The 19,363-nt window shown below is 35.6% G+C and overlaps 1 protein-coding gene across 12 annotated transcripts in view; it reads right to left on the bottom strand.

Moving 5' to 3' along the window:
* Positions 1-451: 451 nt before the first annotated feature.
* The window catches only part of LOC113436585 (glutamate decarboxylase 1-like), a 37,136-nt gene continuing 18,224 nt past the window's right edge, over positions 452-19,363 (bottom strand). For all 12 annotated transcript variants that reach the window (XM_087930738.1, XM_087930739.1, XM_087930741.1 and 9 more), the window contains 11 exons: positions 18,365-18,477; positions 16,748-16,863; positions 14,849-14,928; positions 13,607-13,661; positions 10,032-10,148; positions 7,433-7,497; positions 6,419-6,497; positions 5,282-5,431; positions 4,670-4,777; positions 2,491-2,580; positions 452-1,638 (listed from right to left, as the gene is read on the bottom strand). In XM_087930738.1, the coding sequence (XP_087786864.1) occupies positions 1,465-1,638; positions 2,491-2,580; positions 4,670-4,777; positions 5,282-5,431; positions 6,419-6,497; positions 7,433-7,497; positions 10,032-10,148; positions 13,607-13,661; positions 14,849-14,928; positions 16,748-16,863; positions 18,365-18,477 (1,147 nt within the window). In that variant the 3' untranslated portion in view covers positions 452-1,464. The remainder of the gene's footprint in view (positions 1,639-2,490; positions 2,581-4,669; positions 4,778-5,281; positions 5,432-6,418; positions 6,498-7,432; positions 7,498-10,031; positions 10,149-13,606; positions 13,662-14,848; positions 14,929-16,747; positions 16,864-18,364; positions 18,478-19,363) is intronic.

Here is a 19,363-nt window from a genome sequence, read left to right as displayed (position 1 = left end):
GACCAGTAAAAATGCTGAAATATGCCTCAAGAAAATCTGATGACCTTGAAAAATGGCATACCATTTTTTAAATAAATATAAAATGATTTTTTAATCTAAAACCAGCAGAAAAGAGGAGATAATGGTCTGAGGCGTTTTCAAAGAATTAAACAATCTCTATTTATTGATTTTATTCATTTGTTTACAATAATTTAGTGCTGCCTACTGACTAGATTCTAATGGCTTACAATTTTAAAAATGTTAAGGTCAATATTCTATGTAAATCAATCCAATAATATCCATGCAATCATTACCGATGCTGTCACTGCTCTTCTATTCAAATGCCCCATGAGAGAAGACTGTTATCACCATCTTTCTAATTACCGAATGGGAACAGCATCTTGACTTTGTAGAATAAGCTTCTCTGAAGTGATGGAGTTGCTACCAAGAAAGCCATAGTCAGGGCTTTTGCCCTCTTGCTTGCTTGGTCTCACAAAAAGTGGGCACCCTATCTGACTAGGCTGTGTCTACTTAGCACATATATTTCCAAAAGTATTGGATTAAGTGAAGTGTGCCATCCTCACCCACACCCTGCTATAGACCATCAAAAGAATGAGCAACGTGTTTTTGCCCCATGACTAGGCTTGAGCCCTGACTAAAAAGGATTTAAATAATATTTATTATGCAGGGTTACTTCTAGTTGTAGTCCAATCGTCTTTTTTAGTTTCCACTTTGTCTTTACTTCCACATTTTGATCACTGCTGCAACCACTGCCTGCAACGGTCATAAGTATAAAAAATTGTCAGAAGTCACTTTTTTCAGTGTCGTAACTTTGAACAGTCACTAAATGAATCATTGTAAGTCGAGGACTACCTGTATTTCTGATAATAATTGGTTGTTAATGAGTGGAGTGGGAAGGACTGCCATCTTGGATCTGTCTCAACCCTGAGCATGGTGCCCTGAGATGTGTCTATGTGGGTTTTTTAAAACACCCAGTGTATGTACTGTGCATGGTGATTCTCAAACATGATTTCTTTTGGGGATTACTGAAGTGATCATACAAGACAGCATGATTGCATGAATTTTTTAAGAGGTTTTAGGCTGCAGTCTATGCAAAACAATGCTCACTGCTTTGAGTAAAAAGATGCTTTGTCGACTCACAAATACAAGCTTCTTGGAAAATGACATATTTCATCAGATCTAACTCCTTTCCCATTATGTTTCAAACCTTTTAATTTCATCCCAAGAAATAGCAGAAAGAAAGGAAAGTACAGTGCAGAACTTTTATGAAAAAAATAATAACAGACCTCTGTTGATCTGCGTTCCTCAACTTTGACAACTCTAACATGTGGACTTCAGCTTCCATAATTCCCTAGTCAAGAGGGCTGGCTGGGGAATTCTGGGAGTTGAAATACACACATTAAAGTTGTCAAGGCTGAGAAACTCTGCTGTAAAGAATCCCCATAATACATTTTTTTCTAAGTATCATAAATCCTTCCCAAGCCTTTCAATCTCTTCCAAGAGGAAATCAACATCTGCTTTTTTGGTTGCTGGATTAGAGAAGACCATTCGGAAAAAGTTCACATTGTCCCCTAAAGGCTGGTAGCTAACCATCGTAGTGCCTTCTTCAATTATCCTTGCTTTTATTTTTGGAGCAACCTGGATAGATATGACAGAAAACAATACTTAATTCTGGGATAATGCATTAAAGAGACTAAGGAATAAGTAGTAGCAGCCATTATTTTGGAATGATGGCAGAAATATGAATTAAAGTGTATGTTTATATCATATTAAAATATGGTAAAACTTATGCTTATCAATATTGACATTTTAGAAATGTCTTCATATTGATATTAACTTTTTTCTTTATCTTTCAAGACTTAAACATTCTAGTGTTAAAATTATCCAGTCAATATGGTATAAATAGCACTGTATTCAAGTAATGTAATGTATTACTTATGCCTTATCATAATTCAATAAAACAAATTAAAGAATGAAAAAAGGATTCAATGGTGAGTCTTGGATTAGAAAAATAAACAAAGTAGAAACAGACTGGAATGAAATGTTGGGTGAAACCATGCAGAATAAAAACAGTCCATCAGAAACTGAGGGCAAAACCAGAGCTTCAGCCACTGCAGATTGTATCTACTATGCATAGATTAAACTACCCTTTCCAAAATGCTTGATTGCATGACCCTTCATCTCTAGAAGTCATACTCAATGGTTCATTGGTAAGGATAGTAAGAATTGTCCTCTACCATATTTAACTTATGTGAAATATGGAGGGATAGATAGAACATTTTAGTTCCGTAAATACTTACTCCAACACTGTGCTTTTCAAACTTGGCAACTTTAATATGTGTGGACTTCAACTCCTAGAATTCCATACCCAAAATGGTTGGCTAGAGAATTCTGGGAACTGAAGTCCACACATATTAAAGTTGCCAAGATTTATTTTTTTTTTGGTGGGGGTGTGTGGGGGAGCCAGAAAATGTACATATGAACTTTTACCTGATGAAGTCTTTTGTCTCTTTCTGGCCCCTTTGGGATATGTCGAAGACTTGGTGGGATATACCAGAAGCATACATTGCTAAATTCAGGCTTGAAGATTTAAAAAAAGAAGAGGTAAAATAAAACATTTTTATTTCTCAACAAATGTTCTACTTTATCAAATAGGCAGGAAAAATTGTAACCTGAAGTCTTATAAACAAAATTAAAATAAATGCACTCTTTGTGCAAAATCCTTACCATCAATATGAACCCATGATAAGCCCATGAATTGCTCTGCTGGCATTTTCTTGTACCTGATGACATTGCATGAGTTCTTCTCTTTTCCATTTAATGCCCAGCATGAAAAAAACTCATTGGAAATATCAGCCACTCTACTTCCTTCCTTCCTTCAGAACTGCCTCTCCATTAAACACAACTATTCATCCCTGTTTAACATAGGGTAAAATATTTTCTACTGCCAACCCAATAAACATCACGAAATAGCTCAGGGGTCATTTCTCCACTGTGGAGTCAAAATTCATTATGAATTAAGCTAACACTTGTTTTTATTAAGTTCGCTGAAGCCTTAAATATTGGCTGAATTTGTTTCTGCATGAACATAAATTTTAACACTTTATTGAGAATTAGCATTGGTTCAGGTGTATGATATTTCCATCAAACATTTATTAATATCTACGGAGATAAAATGTGTGAAAAAACAATCTATTTAAATTTCATTAATTATATACAAGTCTCTGAGGCATCTCAATGAATTATTACACGTTTTAAAGCTGGTTATTTTCTATTAGCTCAGAAAAAAATTGATGTGTGTGAAGAACATTCCATAAATACCAAAAATTTAAGCTGTAGAACCTTTCCAGATCTAACTTATATTGACTTTAATTTTTCATAGTCCTTTTTTTAGTTTAGTGATCATTTTACAACTGCTATTTGTGAAGCATTTTTATGTCTTTTGATTCATATTACACATTTGCTACTCTATTTTTCTCTCCTGGGGCATTATGAAAACTAAGGATTGCCTTTTCTGATGTTTACATATTTATGAAATATTTTTCATTTTACACATTAATAGCTCAGGGAAATCTCTGGGGCTTAACGTCAAATAAATATGCACCCACATGAATTTGTAAAGAAGTTCTGGAAAATGTAGAATTCTAGCATTAGAACTCTACTTAGCTGAAGCAGAAATATGAGGTTCATACCCATTTTTAAACATATTTTCATTTAATCTGATTAATTTATTTGGCAGCTACTGAACCTAGCGAAAAAGATGATTCATTCTTCCTAATCACTGGAAATCTTGATTCATACCCAGAATGTGTAATGCAAAGAATTCACTTGCATGAAGGTTCATATGCAAAGTTTCAGCTAAGGAAAAAATAAAGACTGAGGGAAAAAAAGATTGGAGGAGGTGGGGGTAGAAGAGGAAAAAACACATTTATTCCCTATAATCCACCCAAGAAAGATTGGAAGACCTTTGTAACTTTTGTGATAATGAACTTAGTATGCCCATTTATTTATTTAATTTATATCCTGCCATTATTGTTTTTACAAATAACTCAAGATGGCAATTACAGGCAATATTCCTTCTTCTTCCTATTTTCCCATAACAACCTGCGATGTGGATTGGGCTGAGAGAGACTGGCCCAAAGTCATCCAGCTGGCTTTCATCGCTAAATTTGAATTTATGATCTCCTGCTTTCTAGCTGGCTTCTTAACCACTAGACTGAACTGGCTCTTTTCATCCTTTGTGAAGAAGACTTGTGGGATCTGAACACTATAGAACAGGGGTGTCAAACACAAGGCCCGGGGGTCAGATATGGCCCATGAGGCCATCCTGGAATCAGCAAAGGGCTGGCCTGTGGTGCCTCTGCCAGCAAAACTAGAGCCTGGGAGGTCCACAGGCAGTCCTCTGAGCTCCATTTTTGCTAGCATAGGGTTACAGGAGGCTATCAGAGCTGAAAATGGAGCTCAGGAACCTCATGCCACCACAGGTGCCCCCAATACAAGTGATGTCGAGCTGGCCACACCCACCCTGCCCACAGCCATAGTCCTGGCCCTCCAAGGTCAAACACATCCCTGATGCGGCCCTCAATGAAATTGAGTTTGACACCCATGCTATAAGATTAACAAAATAAAGAAGTAATACAGAGACTTCTTGCCGCTGTTAACTCCTAACCTCAGCATCAAAAACCAGCTCATAGTTGTTTCTTGTCTTGAGTTCCTTGTAAAGATATTCTGCGAGTTCCAAAAATTTGTTGATAAGAATTTCAAATCCTCCTGTGCCCTGTAAGATACAAAAGGCAGAACAAACATGAGTCATTCTATTGTCTACTGCAATTTGGCAGGGTAAAATATCAATGATTTATCTGGGGCCAGCAAACAATTAAAATGAGATCCTCCCACTGTAAATTAACATAATGGCTATATTGTAATTTCAGAAGCTGCCTTTTCAAGAATACAAAGGTTCCTCTGCAGATTTTTATTGGAGCTTCATTAAAAAGAAGTCCAGCAATGTTAAATAAATACTTTTATTGCTGGGGCCAGCAATACTGATCAGAATTTATATCATTAATTAATTAATTAATTCATGCATTCATTCAAATGTATTGCAAATGGATATGTATGTATACATTTATTAATGGTATTGATTTTCATTGAAAAAATATTCTCAAGTGATACGGTTTGTTATAGAATGAACTAAATCTAACATTAAAAACTATGAAACTGAAAGCAGCCGACTTGTTCATCTTTAGTCAGGCACTTCATCCAGTAATGAATGTGCTCCTACTTTAGCTCTCCACATTAGCCATAGTTTGAAGACATCAACATGTCGGCCACACTGGATTGATTTGTCTCCGGTGTCATAAACTGTATCATAAGCCTTGTCTGATTGGAAGAGATAGTCAGCACAGAGCTGATTGCAGGCTTGGAGAAGACCCTAGGGGAGATAGAGAATGAGAAAAGCTTTGACCAACTATTTTATTTTACGTATTGGCTCAATGGCTAAGACACCGAGCTTATCGATCAAAAAGTTTGGCAGTTCGGCAGTTCGAATCCCTAGCACCACGTAATGGAGTGAGCTCCCGTTACTTGTCCCAGCTTCTGCCAACCTAGCAGTTTGAAAGCATGTAAAAATGCAAGTAGAAAAATAGGGACCGTGTGCGTTCCGTGTGCCTTCAGCGTTTGGTCATGCTGGCCACATGACTACAGAGACGTCATTGGACAGCGTTGGCTCTTCGGCTTTGTAACAGAGATGAGCACTGCCCCCTAGAGCCGGAAAATGACTAGCACGTATGTGCAAGGGGGATCTTTATGATCTGATATATTTCTAGAAATGAATCAGGACAGGGCTGTGATTCCCACCAAGCCAAATGTATAATATCCATGTATTAAATTGCTTCTCAGTTAATGGCCACTTGTTCAGTGACTAAAGTTGTGATAGTACTGAACAAGTGGTAGTTACAACCAGTCCTCAAAATTCTGGCTATCACAGCAGCCCTGTGCTCATCATCAGTTCACGATTCAAGTGCTTGGCAACAGTTGTAGTATCATACAGTCATGTGGCTACCTCTTGTAATCTTCCTTGTCAGTTTCCCACAAGCAAAGTCAACAGTGAAATCAGCAGGGAGGGTTGTAAGTCAGTTCCATCACTTTTTTCTCCTAAGGAGCCTCACTTGTATTCCGTAATGAACTCATGCTGGAGCAAACTGTCCTCAGCTCCACTGATCGTCTCTATTCCCCGTATGAGTGCTCAAAAGTAAGCCAATTAATTTCAGTAAAAGTAGCTTCCATACGATACAATGGTAGCCTCATCCTACAAATCTTTCCTTGTGCAATATTATTTCAGCATTATTTAGATAGAAACGTTATTTTTATAGCAAAAACAGGTAGGCCTACCTGGACAAAAAAAAAAAAAGCAAATTACCTTTTCATGGACTAAAAAAGCCGAGCACTGTAGAGGAACACCCATCAGTTTGTGAGGATTCCATGTAACAGAGTTGGCTCTAATTAAAGAGGAGAACTTTAATATCTGCAGCTGCTTTAATATCTGTGTTAATATCTGCAACTATATGATTATAGAAACTCAACAAAAAAACAGAAACAAAGCAAGGGGATTTTAAATATGGAACACTTAAAGAAAATATAAGTATTTTTTTAAAAGCTGGAAAAAATAAACTCTAAAATTATGTACAGATCTCTGATCACTCTATGATCCTGTGTAAATGTATGCATTTATACACTAGTCATTCGGTCACCATACAATCACACACTAATTCAGTGAAAAACCACTGTTCACTGTATATAAGTATCAGACTGGAAGTGGTTGATGGATTAAGGGAAGATCCCACCCTCAAATGCATCGTGCTTCCTTCTTCCCCATCCTTTTAATTGTAATTGTAATGTAATACTGTTCTTAGGAATATTTATTGTTTATGATTTTATTGGCGTTTAATGTTTGTAAGCTGGCCAAAGTCGCCTCGAGGTGACATAAGTGGCAAACAAATATAATAAACACAAAAAAACAAACAAAAATATTTATTGATAAGCTTGCGTTTTTAGTTCCTGATTATCACCAGTTCTTTTACTTGGTACATAAAATGAGGGAAGTATTCCCACATTCAGTTTAACTGCAAGTGTCAATGGGTTTGTTTAGGGGAAAATTGTACCCTCTGTGATTAGTTGAACTGGGTCTAATACTGCTTTTCCATTTTCCCAACATATATCTCTTTGACCTCCAACTGATGCACAGGTTGTAGGAATAGGATCTATATTTTTTCCTCCTGCTTCTCATAATACAACTCACTTTGGTTGTCCGTGAGTCATTATCCTTGTAATTATATTCTTTATCTTCTCTTCAGGGAGAGGTTAGAAACAAACAAACAAAAATACTATATTAATCTCACTGCCGTACAAATAAATTACATCACAAGATGCTTACCTTTCAATGCCACTCAATTTATGGAAATGCTTTCTTGACAATAGTAAACCACCTCCCCATGATGCCTATTGAAATTAAACACACAGTTATCTAAATGAAAAGATTCCACCTTTTATCACATTTTGCCAGCCATACTTACTACAGTGGCCTTTCAAAAATATAAGAATCCCAAAATGAGAAAACAGAGGGAAAAAAAAGAAAAGTCTGATTGTCTGATTTTATAAAACTTTTGCTTTTTATGAAGCAGAATACAGAGTGGTTCTTTCTGTTCTGTTATATTCTGGGAGTGGAGGAGCAGTGCTTGAGTGGAAATAATTGTATTTTATAAGGTATTAAAAATAAAAGTTATTGTATTAGTATTAGTTATATATTTCAACAGTGGAAGGAAAAACTAGAATATCCAGTTTTGGAGAATCAATGATACCAAGTGTGAAGGAATAAATTAGAAATAGGAATGGGAATGGGAATAGGAAAAAGAATAGAACAGAACAGAATAGAATAGAAGCTGGTGGGGACCTTGGAGGTCTTCTAATCGAGCACTCTGCTCAAGCAGGAGACCCTATACCAGTGGTGTCAAATTCATATTGTCACGGCAGCATCACGTGACGTATCGGGACTTTTTTCTCCTTCGCTAAACTGGGCGTAGGCATGGCCAGCATTTGATGCATCCGGCCCAGGGCTGTGAGTTTGACAGCCCTGCCCTATACCATTTCAAGTGGTTGTCCAGTCTCTTCTTAAAAACTTCCAGTGATGAAGTGCGAAGTGCCCATGATTTCTGAAGGCAATGTGAATATACATTTAACAGATAATCAGAGTTGGAAGGGACCTTGTAGGCCATCTAGTCCAACCCTTGCCCAAGCGGGAGACCCTACACCATTTCTGACAAATGGCAGTCCAATCTCTTCTTGAAAGTCTCAAGTGATGGCGCTCCCACAACTTCCGAGGGCAAGCTGTTCCATTGGTTGATTGTTCTCACTGTCAGAAAGTTTCTCCTTATTTCCAGGTTAAATCTTACAATTTAAACATGAAATTGACTAATTAGAAAATATTATTTCATGTTTATGGGACAATCAAAAGAATGATCATTATTTTTTTTTATGTGGGCATTGTAAAAGATTTAACAGTTTTTCTTAATTCATATGATCTGGTCTTTCCAATTGTAGCCTTGTTTTGGTTTAAAATCACTGTCAAAATATATAGGAAAATAATGTTATAGTTAAGGAACCATGCAATGTTTAATTATATTTGTAAAATATGAACTTTGTCATCTCATGAGAAGCTTTGGCTCTATTGGAGCAACTGGAAAGAAACTTATTCTCTAATATTAAGGACAGTACATAGGATATGGCTTTGTTATCTAATGATAAGGATTGAATTAAAGTTATGTTATTGTAGCTATTGATCCTTTTTCTGATTCTCTTGTTGTCATTCCCAGTATATACTAATCACCATTTTATTTATTTATTTATTTATTTATTTATTTATTTGTATCCCACCTTTATTATTTTTACAGATAACTCTGGGTTAAGGTCACTCAGCTGTCTATCATCGCTAAGGAGAACCCTTAACCAGGTTCTAGCCTGGGCCTTAACCACTAGGCCAAACTGGATATAATAACAGTATGCTGATATGATGGTGCAGCAGGTTATTCTTTGACTTCAGTTTTCTACTTGTATCCTTTACTGAAAATATTGTGTTTAAAACATTTTAAGTTAAACTAAGCTTTTTAAAAGTTTAAATAACATAATGTAGTGTTTGAGAGCTGGCTTGATATAGTGGTAAAGGCACCAGGTTCAAGATCAGGAGTCTGTAAGTTCTAATCCTTTGGCACAAAATTGTCTGGGTGACATTGAGTCTTTTAGCTTCTGCAGTCCAGACAGTTGCGAGGACTCAACAAAAAGTACATTTTAAAATGTATCATATTATGTACTGAATAATATGAATTAGTCATAGGAAGGAAATTACTGAAGTCAAATAACAAATCTCCTGCAACATCCCATTAGTTATATTCTGGCTCAGGGTGTTATTCTGATATAACCAAGATTTTCTTCTTACCTAGGTTTACATTAAGTGAATAATCTTAAGGGTGGCAATGACCTTTCTCTCCTTGAAAGCCAGTAACATCTTTCATGGTTATTTCTGCTCATTGTGTGTAATTATAAATCAATCTTATAAATCAACCAATTCACTGAGTTCTAAATTGTCTTAATAACTGTTATTTATACACATGTCTTTGGTCTGTGTGAATATTTATCTGAGCTGTATAAATCTATCAAATAGATGTTACAAAATCTGAAAAAAACAAACACTAGAGTTTGCAATATCCATAGAAACAAGCAACGTCTCTTCAAATCATTAAAGCCATCCAGAGTCATTTTGGAGGGTAAGATGGGCGGCATATAAATTTAATCAATCAGTAAGCGTATTTTTTCTAGACTCATAAAGCTGATTTGTAAGCTGTGTCAAGCTAACTCTGCATACTGAGGAAACTGGGCCTGTACATTTGTGAGCGGATAGCTGGCAGCAGCTTATAGAGCAGCCCAACTTCGGTTTCACCACAAATTTGTTGCAGCACTGAGTGTGAAAACAAGGATCTTACATCCACATGCAGCCAAAGATTGTATTTTTCACAAATCTCAGCAATGTTGACAAGAGGATCAAAGGCTCCATAGACTGTTGTTCCAGCAGTGGCACTAACATACAGTGGTATTTTTCCCTGAAAAAGAATATAACATCCTACATTAAAGCAAAGGCAATTTGTCCTCTGTCAGAATCATTATTATAATTAAAACATTTTTCCATTTTGGATGGGGTGCCTAGGTACTATATAGTGAGGACATTTTAGCTCAGAAGAGATCAATTTATGTATTAATTGTGTGCTTTGAACTTTCATAACTTTAAACATCTTCCTTATTAACTATCAGATAATAAATATTGCATTAATAAAAATGTGTCAATAAAATAATAAAATAAAATGCCTTCTTCCAACCAAACAAAGCACAACTTGTAATGCCCTCAAGTGAAGACTGATTTCTGGGAACTTGAATGGTAATATTGACAACAATATGAAGTGACTTGTCACCGTTGCGTTCTGGGATGATTCTCAATCTAACACTTTCCTTCCAATTCCTGTTTACCTTCTAAGCCCACAAAAAATTATTAAAGTACTATTGACTTTCATAGATATTATTAGAAAATTTAAAAATGGTGAATTGGTGCATCCTAAAGAATTTTTATGAGAATATGCCAACAAGAATCTGGGATCATAGCAGGTGTGGTATTCAGCAGGTTCTGACCAGTTCTGGAGAACCAGTAGCGGAAATTTTGTGTAGTTCGGAGAAATACCACCTCTGACTGAATATTTTACAGTATCCTTCCCCTGACATGGCCACTAAGCCACGCCTACAGAACCGGTAGTAAAAATTTTTGAATCCCATCACTGGATCGTAGGACACATCTGAAGCACTTGAAAAAATAAACCAGTAAAAAGCTGGTCCCAGGAGTGGGATTCTACCAGTTCTGTCCACCTCTGTAAAACCGATTGCTCTGAAGAGCAGCAGACATAACATAAAATGTAAAATCACCGAACCAGTGGTCAGATCCCACCACTGGCTGGTCCACCACAGTAATCATTTTGTGGACAAATACCCATCCTGTTTGCCTTGCAAGCATTAGACAATCTATTATATGATGTCAAAATTGTAAATATCTCTATTGACTGAAAAGATTGCCTACCCATTTTAGCCATAGTCTCACAAATTTAATTAGACAGGTATGGTCTTAGAATTGAGAAGGGGAAATGCATTTTCACAACAACAGTGATTACGCATAGCTCAAGGCAAGGTTGGCACATTCAATTCTTGGACTTCTAACTTGACTTTGAGGTTGCAGAGATTTCATTGACCTACTAGATAACATCATCAGGAAAAGATTTTGGAAGATTTGTAGGTTGACGAAGATTATGTCTCCTTCAGTTTTCCCTGCTTTCTTAGATGGGAGGTGCACATGTGTTTTGTAGAGACTGAGGCCTGGTTGATTCTTAAGCTACTGTTCTTTTTCTATGATTGATGCATTGCAGCTTGTTTTATTATTAGATTGATGAGATGTTTCTAATCTATCCAGCTACTGGTGGATTAATCTGTGATGGTGAACTGTTGTTGCATGTTGACCTGATATACTGTCTTTTGATACGAGGACTTAATCTATATTAGTTGGTCACTTTTTTGTTAACTGTGCAAGTTTGCCCTATACATCTATGCGGTGTTCACAGTATTTGAATTTTATTTTGTATATGACTCCTGTTTTGTCTCTCCTTACTATTTGGTCTTTCGGTTTGCTTAATATATTCTGCAATATATTCTGTTGGTTTGTTTACCAGGATTATTTTAAACAATTTGAGATAGGAGATGGTTGTAATTTTTATGGTTTGTAGCATTTATGTTTTTGTTGGTTGGCTTGACATGCACCTTTTGATGAAAATGTGTGGCTATTTAGTGTATTGAAAGTACCATGTAAATAGTTGATTTCTTCTTTATGTGATTTCAGTGTGTTGCAGTGTGTCATGACTCACTTTAATATGCAGTACTGTTATGTGCTATTTGATTAAGATGGTTTGGTTGGTGAATTGTTTTCTGGCAGATTTATGTTTGTAACATGGTGTATTCTTGCACAATTAGAATGTCTATAAGGGTTAATTTGTTGTTTTCTTTTTCTGTGAATTTGATTCCCTTGTAAGTATGGTTGATTATATATTTTCTAACTATAATTTTTTATTTTGACAAAGATGTCATCTATGTAGTGAATTCAGATTGCAACTGAGACAATGGAAAGACTATTTTTTAGATATACATTACTATTCCTATGTACTATGTATAAATTTCGAGGTCCCTTTGATCTATTTATAGATTTTACTTTCAAACTGGAAGTACATAGTGAGACATAGAAATATGAGTTCTATAGGTTTGAGTATTTTAATCTTGTGTCTTCAGTTAGGTTAGGTATGATGTAACAACACAGTAATTGTTTCTTTTACTAGTTTCTGGTTGCCCTTTTTTATATTATATTGCAGGGCAAAGATAGATTTATTATTATTATTATTATTATTATTATTATTATTATTATTATTATTATTATTATTATCATTGTTGTTGTTGCTGTTGTTATTGCCTTTAATTTATTTTGCCACCACTTTTGAGTCTTTCAGCATAAAGTTCAACACCCAACCTGATGTATATGTTTCTAAATAAGTTAGACTTCCAGGGGTTTTCAATTAAAATTGCGATATAATGGCACTTGCTCTTCTTTCTTACAAGCTCAAAATCTTTCCTACAGTTTCCAAATTATTTTCCTCTTCTGCTTGATTATTAGACTGTTCTTTATTTTTTTTTATTTTTTATTAATATATTTATAAACCACCTTTTCTCAAGTAGTTTCAGAGTCATGAACAATAAGCATGAGATAAACATATAACAAAGACATGCAATCAAAGCATTGGTAGTGAAAGAATTTGAATAAATGTTTTGAAGACAGTAAAAATATAGTAAAACAGAGTAACCAGCTAAGTTCAAAAATGTTTTTTAACTGATATTAAAATTATTGGAGTCAGTAGTACTTCTAAAATACTATGGTTGAGCATATTGTACAAGGTGGCCAAGGATGCTATCTTTCCCAACTGCTTTTCCATTATAAATCTTTGCAGCCTGCCCAGTGCTAACATTTTCTAATCTAAAAAGGATGGTTTTTCTTATGCTATCTTCCTCTGGGGTGTAGCTGAACTGTGAGGAAGTAGAAAATTCTTATGGTCTTTTTAAACTACCATCTCATTAATCTGATCTTTTTGGTGATGGATGTCTATGCTAAAAATAAAGATGAGCAATGGATTGTTGTTTCTATCTGCTCATTTGTCTATCTTTTCCCTTTTGGAAAAAAAAAAACCAAAAGAAAGAAAACTTTTCTACATATTTCTAGATATCTCACTGAAGCCAAATTGCCATTAACATGATAATTCAAAGTTATAAACCAAATTATGTTCCAGAGGAATAGTCACGTGAATAGAGGCTGAAAGATTTTATAGGTTTCTTGGGACATGAATCTTTGAAGGGAAGTAGCCTACTTTATCAAATTAATAAAGATGCCATGAAGCATAAAACCAGTACAAAAAGACAACAAACAAACCTGTCTCTTGACTTTGATAATATTTTCCTCCAGTTCGGTTGGAATCATTTTCCCTCTGTTTAAATGTTTTAAAAAGTGAAATGTAGCATTTGATAAAGATGGAATGCTCAAATTTTTCAAACATGTAAAAAAACTTTCTTTTGCAAGCGGAACAATTCACAGATATATACTTCTGAATAAATCCCCATGAGAAGCAAGTTCCATCCAATCATCCTCAACATGGACACACCTACATGCACCAAAAAACCCACACAGTAAAGTGAAGCAGAAAAGGAAGAGCTTGTAAATCTAATTCCTCCATTGTTCATTTTTTTTCAGGATACATGGTAGACTTCCTCAGTACTGTAGAACAATATTCTATTGCTTATTAAAAACCCATTTGTAGAGGGAGGCTACATTAAGAATTATGAGGAAATTACACAAGCAGAAGTGTCTATTGATAGACACCTCTGCGTGTGCAGGTTCCCACAATTCAAATACTGTACCTTTGAATATGTAGAAAATTGTGAGAATATGAAATAAAGACACAATAAAAGTAATAAAGCCAGAGAAATCTCCTTTTCTGTCTCCAAGAAATTATGAAGGATATCAGTGAAGCCCTATCTTTTTTTCTCTCTCAGCAAACAAAATAAAGTCTTTTATTGCTTGAAGAGGACGTAGACTTAGATTTACAGTAGAAGTTCAGAAAAAAGGTCATTTATTGTTTTAAATTGTACTAATATCCTTTGTTAAAGCATCAGTCATTTTTCTAATGGACTCATTCATTATATGCATTGGTGTTCTTGGTTTCCTTACACATAAAGCCAGTTTTTTTTACTGTGACAACAAACTTCAGCAGCTACATCTTGATGACACCAATGGGGACAATAGACCTAGTTTGAGCTGATATATTATTTATGAAAAATTAATTGATACATTTTACAAGAATCCCTTGACTTCATAGCAGATCTGTACAATGCTGGAGGAAAAAGTGTCTGGAGGCAATAATTGAAATAACCTATGCTGCTCTGGGAAAAGTACCTGTTTCTCATTGTTTGTGAAATGCTCCAAGGAAGTAGAAATTATTGTTAAATAACTGACAACTAAGTCATTTACTCAGGGAGATTTAACCTACTGGGAGGAGAGGGGGGCATTTTGTGAAAATAATGAAGCCAGAAGATGAAAATGCATCTCTATTAAAGAACATTAGAGGAAGTGAGTTGTAGATACTGATATTATACAGGAAAACTTTGAGAACCTTACCTTTCATCACATTTGATAACAATAACATTATCCAGCCCAATTCCAACAACTGCTGCTGCCTTTTTTATAGAATAGTGACTCTGAAATAATTTAGAGGAGAAATCATCAAATAGGGAAAAAAAAGACTTCACAAAATGCATTAAAGATAAACAATTTTATAATCACTCTTGTCTTAAGAAAAATGAAACTGGGTAACATTGAGTTTAAAAACATGACTTGTCTGACTGTTTTAACAGTCCTTATAATTGTATCTTGGTCTGGGAGCAAATCCCTTGAATCAAATTAGAGGAACCTGTGAATAGGTATGTATAAATAAGTTAAGAAACAAATTAAGACAACAGTGATATTAGAGGAGGCAGCAGATGACTTTCAAAATTCTCAATACTTTTTGTAGGGTGATCAAGGATACTTCTAAGGAGAAAAGATTTCAAAGTATTTTTTTAGAGTTAATTAGCAATGGCCATAATACAATTTACTTCTTTTGAGGGTTTGTTACTGATGGAAGTGATTCCTCCCTTTCTCAGTACTGTTAATTTAATATAATTGTGGGGCATTATGCAGAAAAATAGCCAACTACCACGAACAATTTGAATCTGTTTTGAGAAAGTTACCTTCTTAGCATAGGGAAAGTGAAAGAAATAACACAAAATAAGCTAAATTATTTCTATGAAAGCTTACCTCATAAGTGAAATTTCCAATAAGTGTGCCTTGTCTAAACTACAGTCAAAATATCTCCCTAATATAATCTATAATACAACACTGTTGTGATCCATGAGGAAAATATAATCAAAGTTCATAACTCTTTGATTTATAGTTTATTAATTTATAACTGCTTAGGCCAGTTATCTTTTTTAGATTGTGACAAAGTGAACCACATTTTATGCACATTGGAATTTATGTTAGGCAAATCTTTCACATCTGATGTTCTATAGATATAAGGGTTCTCTTACTCATAGAGTTTTCCAGTTCTCCTAATTATATTTTAATACATAATAACAATACATCTAGAATAACAATTTTCATTGTCTCAGGGTTGACTCATCCTTCTATCCTTCCAAGGTTGGTAAAATGAGGATTCAGATAGTTAGAAGCAATATGCTGACATTGTAAACCACTTAGAGAGGGCTGTAAAGCACTGTGACGTCTAAGTCTAAGTGCTATTGCTATTATAACACACCTAGAGCCAGTTGCTATATTGGAATTAGCAACATTAAGTTGACACAAAATCATATTGTGCCAGCAACATGGAGCAAGGATGACTGCAACAGGAATAATTGTTCCTAGGCTGAAAGATTCATGTGTTAGTTACCAGTCATTGACTTTGCTCTGGGACTTACACAACATCTCTTGTGACTGTCATGGCAGAAATAATTCACAATGCAGTGGAACAGCAAATGTACATTATTGCTAGCAGGAAGCAACATTTCCTCATCTCTATAACTAGCCATGATTTATACATTAAAAATTCATTTTCCTCCCTTTTGACAAGGTAACTTTCTTCGTGGTAAGTAATCAATTGCTAAAATTGGGGAGAATGGAATTGAGAGTTGGTGAATGTCAATCCTTTGAGGTAGGTAAAGTCAGGGTAAAAAAGGATTGATTAAGAATCTTGAAATGTATTTTAGTGTGTTTGGGTATTGTAACAGAATTTCGAAAGCCTATTAAAGCCCTCCTCTATTCCAACATATAATTAATACAATGAAAGTGGACTTGTTTTTAGTTTCTTTCTCATGGTTTCTACTTTCCCAGGACCCCGATATCTTTTCTATATGGTTCTACATTCTTCTGGCATTCCATCACACTGAGAGGTCATTCAACAATCATGTATTATTAAGATAATTGCAGTCTGCCACAGTCAAATAATTTTATGCAGGTGTGATTGCAGACGTACATACTCACATGTTCAGAAATAAACAATATGATCTCTGGAAGTGCTGCCATGCCTTTGGTTTTAATCTCAGGGTAGTATTTATAGCGAGCAACTAAAACACTGTAGAGGTTTGATATGCTTCCCCCTGGTAAAAAAATTAGATTTTATTACCCTTTGAATAGCTGAGTGTCGTTGGGAATTAATGCTTCATCTCATCATTTCAAGTCAAACAGACAAATTTCAGATACCAAAGGCAGATTAATTTAAGTTATTCCATGTAGTGAATATGGATCATCCACACAGGTAATGTTCTCAACTGCAATTTTCTAGAAGCAGCTTATTTCCATTCAGGACATTTTTCAATGCCAAAGAAGGTCTGGGCAGAAAAGCCATGACAAGCTTGCTATGTAAGTACAACTAACCTGATTACATTCTCATCCACTAGGATACAGCATAATTTATTAGTGTTAAAAATGATGTTGCATTGATTCCAACATGCTGAATTCTATAAATCAGATGGCGTATCATTGTTTCAATCTGGTATGATCCATGTTTGTCGATCAGTGAAAAGTGTTATCAATTATCATCTCTCATCCACTGGTGATTTGCAGCATTGTTATAATTTTATAACCCAAAGATAGTTAAGAACAGAGAGTAGAACAGGATGACTATGACTTTTTTCTTTGTAGGTTCTTATTACAACCCAGCCAATTCAATGATTTTGCCATTTCTGTATTCATTTTAAGGAAGGAGGAAAGTATTGAATGAAGTCCTAGACTAAAGTTGCTGTCGCCAAATCTGTGGAAATGGGACCAGAATTTTGCTTCCCTTTACTTCCCTCGCTGGTTGGCCCCACCCCCATCTATTCGCTGCCTCCCAAGTCCCAGCTGATTGGCTGGGTCTTCTTTTGTTGCCCTGCACAGGAGAACGGAGCTGGAAAGCAGGTTAGTGGGGTTGGGAGGGAATGGGGATTTTAGAGTATCCTTCCCCTGGAGTGGGGTGAAAATGGGGATTTTACAGTATCCTTCCCCTGCCTTACCCACCAAGCCATTCCCACCAAGCCATGCCCACAGAACCAGTAGTAAAAAAAAATTGAATATCACCACTGAGTCATGCCCCATTATCCTCTCATAGCTTTTCTTCTACTGAGAAGTTAAAAGCAATTGCTCCTTCTCTTCTTCTCAGTATGAAGATGCCACATATGGTATTTCCACATAGAAAGAGTAAGGAAAAGATAGCCATCTCACTGGAAACAGAGGGGAAGGATCTCCACAGGCTGGATTTAGAGGCCTTGCAGGACAAACCATTACCTGCAGACCAAAGTTTCCTTTCTTTGCCTTATAGTGACTTCACGTTTGTGTGTACACCTGAGAAAGAGGAAGATATATTGTCCTTAGGTATGTATGTACAATATGTACATATGTTCCCACTGTTATTATTTTTATAAATAACTCAAGAGGACAAACATACCTAATACTCTCTCCTCCTATTTTCCCACAACCAGGTGAGTTGGATTGAGAGAGAGTGGCTGGTCCAAAGTCATTCAGCCATCTTATACCCCTAGGGCAAGACTAGAACTCACTGTTTGAACTGTCAGCAGACTACACTGGTTCCATAATTTGAATAACACTTTTTAATCTAATCACCTGGAGAAAATATGCCATCTGATTCCTTTTCTTCCCATCCAATAATTTCCTGCATTTTCTTCAGCAGGATCTCCTCCATTATGATGAATACTGGTGCTATTTCGTATGTAAACCTGTGAACGTATTTTAATGTAATCAACATAACACAGTGAGAAAATGTAGAAACCTGAAACACATCCAAATTGCTTGACAAAGAAAAAAGAAAGGCAATGATGCAGAACTCCATCTGGTTCATGCAGAAAAGATCTATTCACAGAATCTAGTAACTATACATGCAAATAAAACTATAGAAACATAGCTAGCATGCATGCATTTTATTCCAAGACTTACCTAGGAACTAACAGAGTATAGCACTGGATATGTCCCTTGGGCAAGTACTTCATCATTTTAGCCATTGTCTATCCACTGCAGGATGAAGGCGTCTTCCGCATGTTTCAAATCTATATGATCCTGAGCTTTCTTTTGCCAATTGGGCCTGCAATACTTGCAAGTACTTATGACTACTTATGTGCAACTAAACTTTCAAAAGTAGTCTTTCAAAATTCCTAGAGTCACTCCTACTTTTCTCAAGTGCTTTTCTTGTTATCCATTTGCCATTTTCTAACTAATTGCTAAGCATGCTTTAGCATTATCTGAAATATTAAGGGAATTATATCCAACTATTCTTGAATTACTAATCATAATATATTATTTTTTTCTCATCTTATTTTAAATTGTACTATAATCTAGTGATAGATGAACCTTTCTGGTATATACACTGCTCAAAAAAATAAAGGGAACACTTAAACAACACCATGTCAACTCCAAGTCAATCACACTTCTATGAAATCAAACTGTCCACTTAGGTAGCAACACCGATTGACAACCAATTTCACATGCTGTTGTGCAAATGGAATAGACAACAGATGGGAAGCATAAGCAGTTAGCAAGACATCCCCAATAAAGGAGTGGCTCTGCAGGTGGTGACCACAGACCACTTCTCAGTTCCTATGCTTTCTG

The sequence above is a fragment of the Pseudonaja textilis genome, chromosome 3 (genome assembly GCF_049901715.1).
Source record: "Pseudonaja textilis isolate UNSWEBS1 chromosome 3, rPseTex1.2, whole genome shotgun sequence".
NCBI lineage: Eukaryota > Metazoa > Chordata > Lepidosauria > Squamata > Elapidae > Pseudonaja > Pseudonaja textilis.
This window is presented reverse-complemented; position numbering and strand designations above follow the sequence as displayed.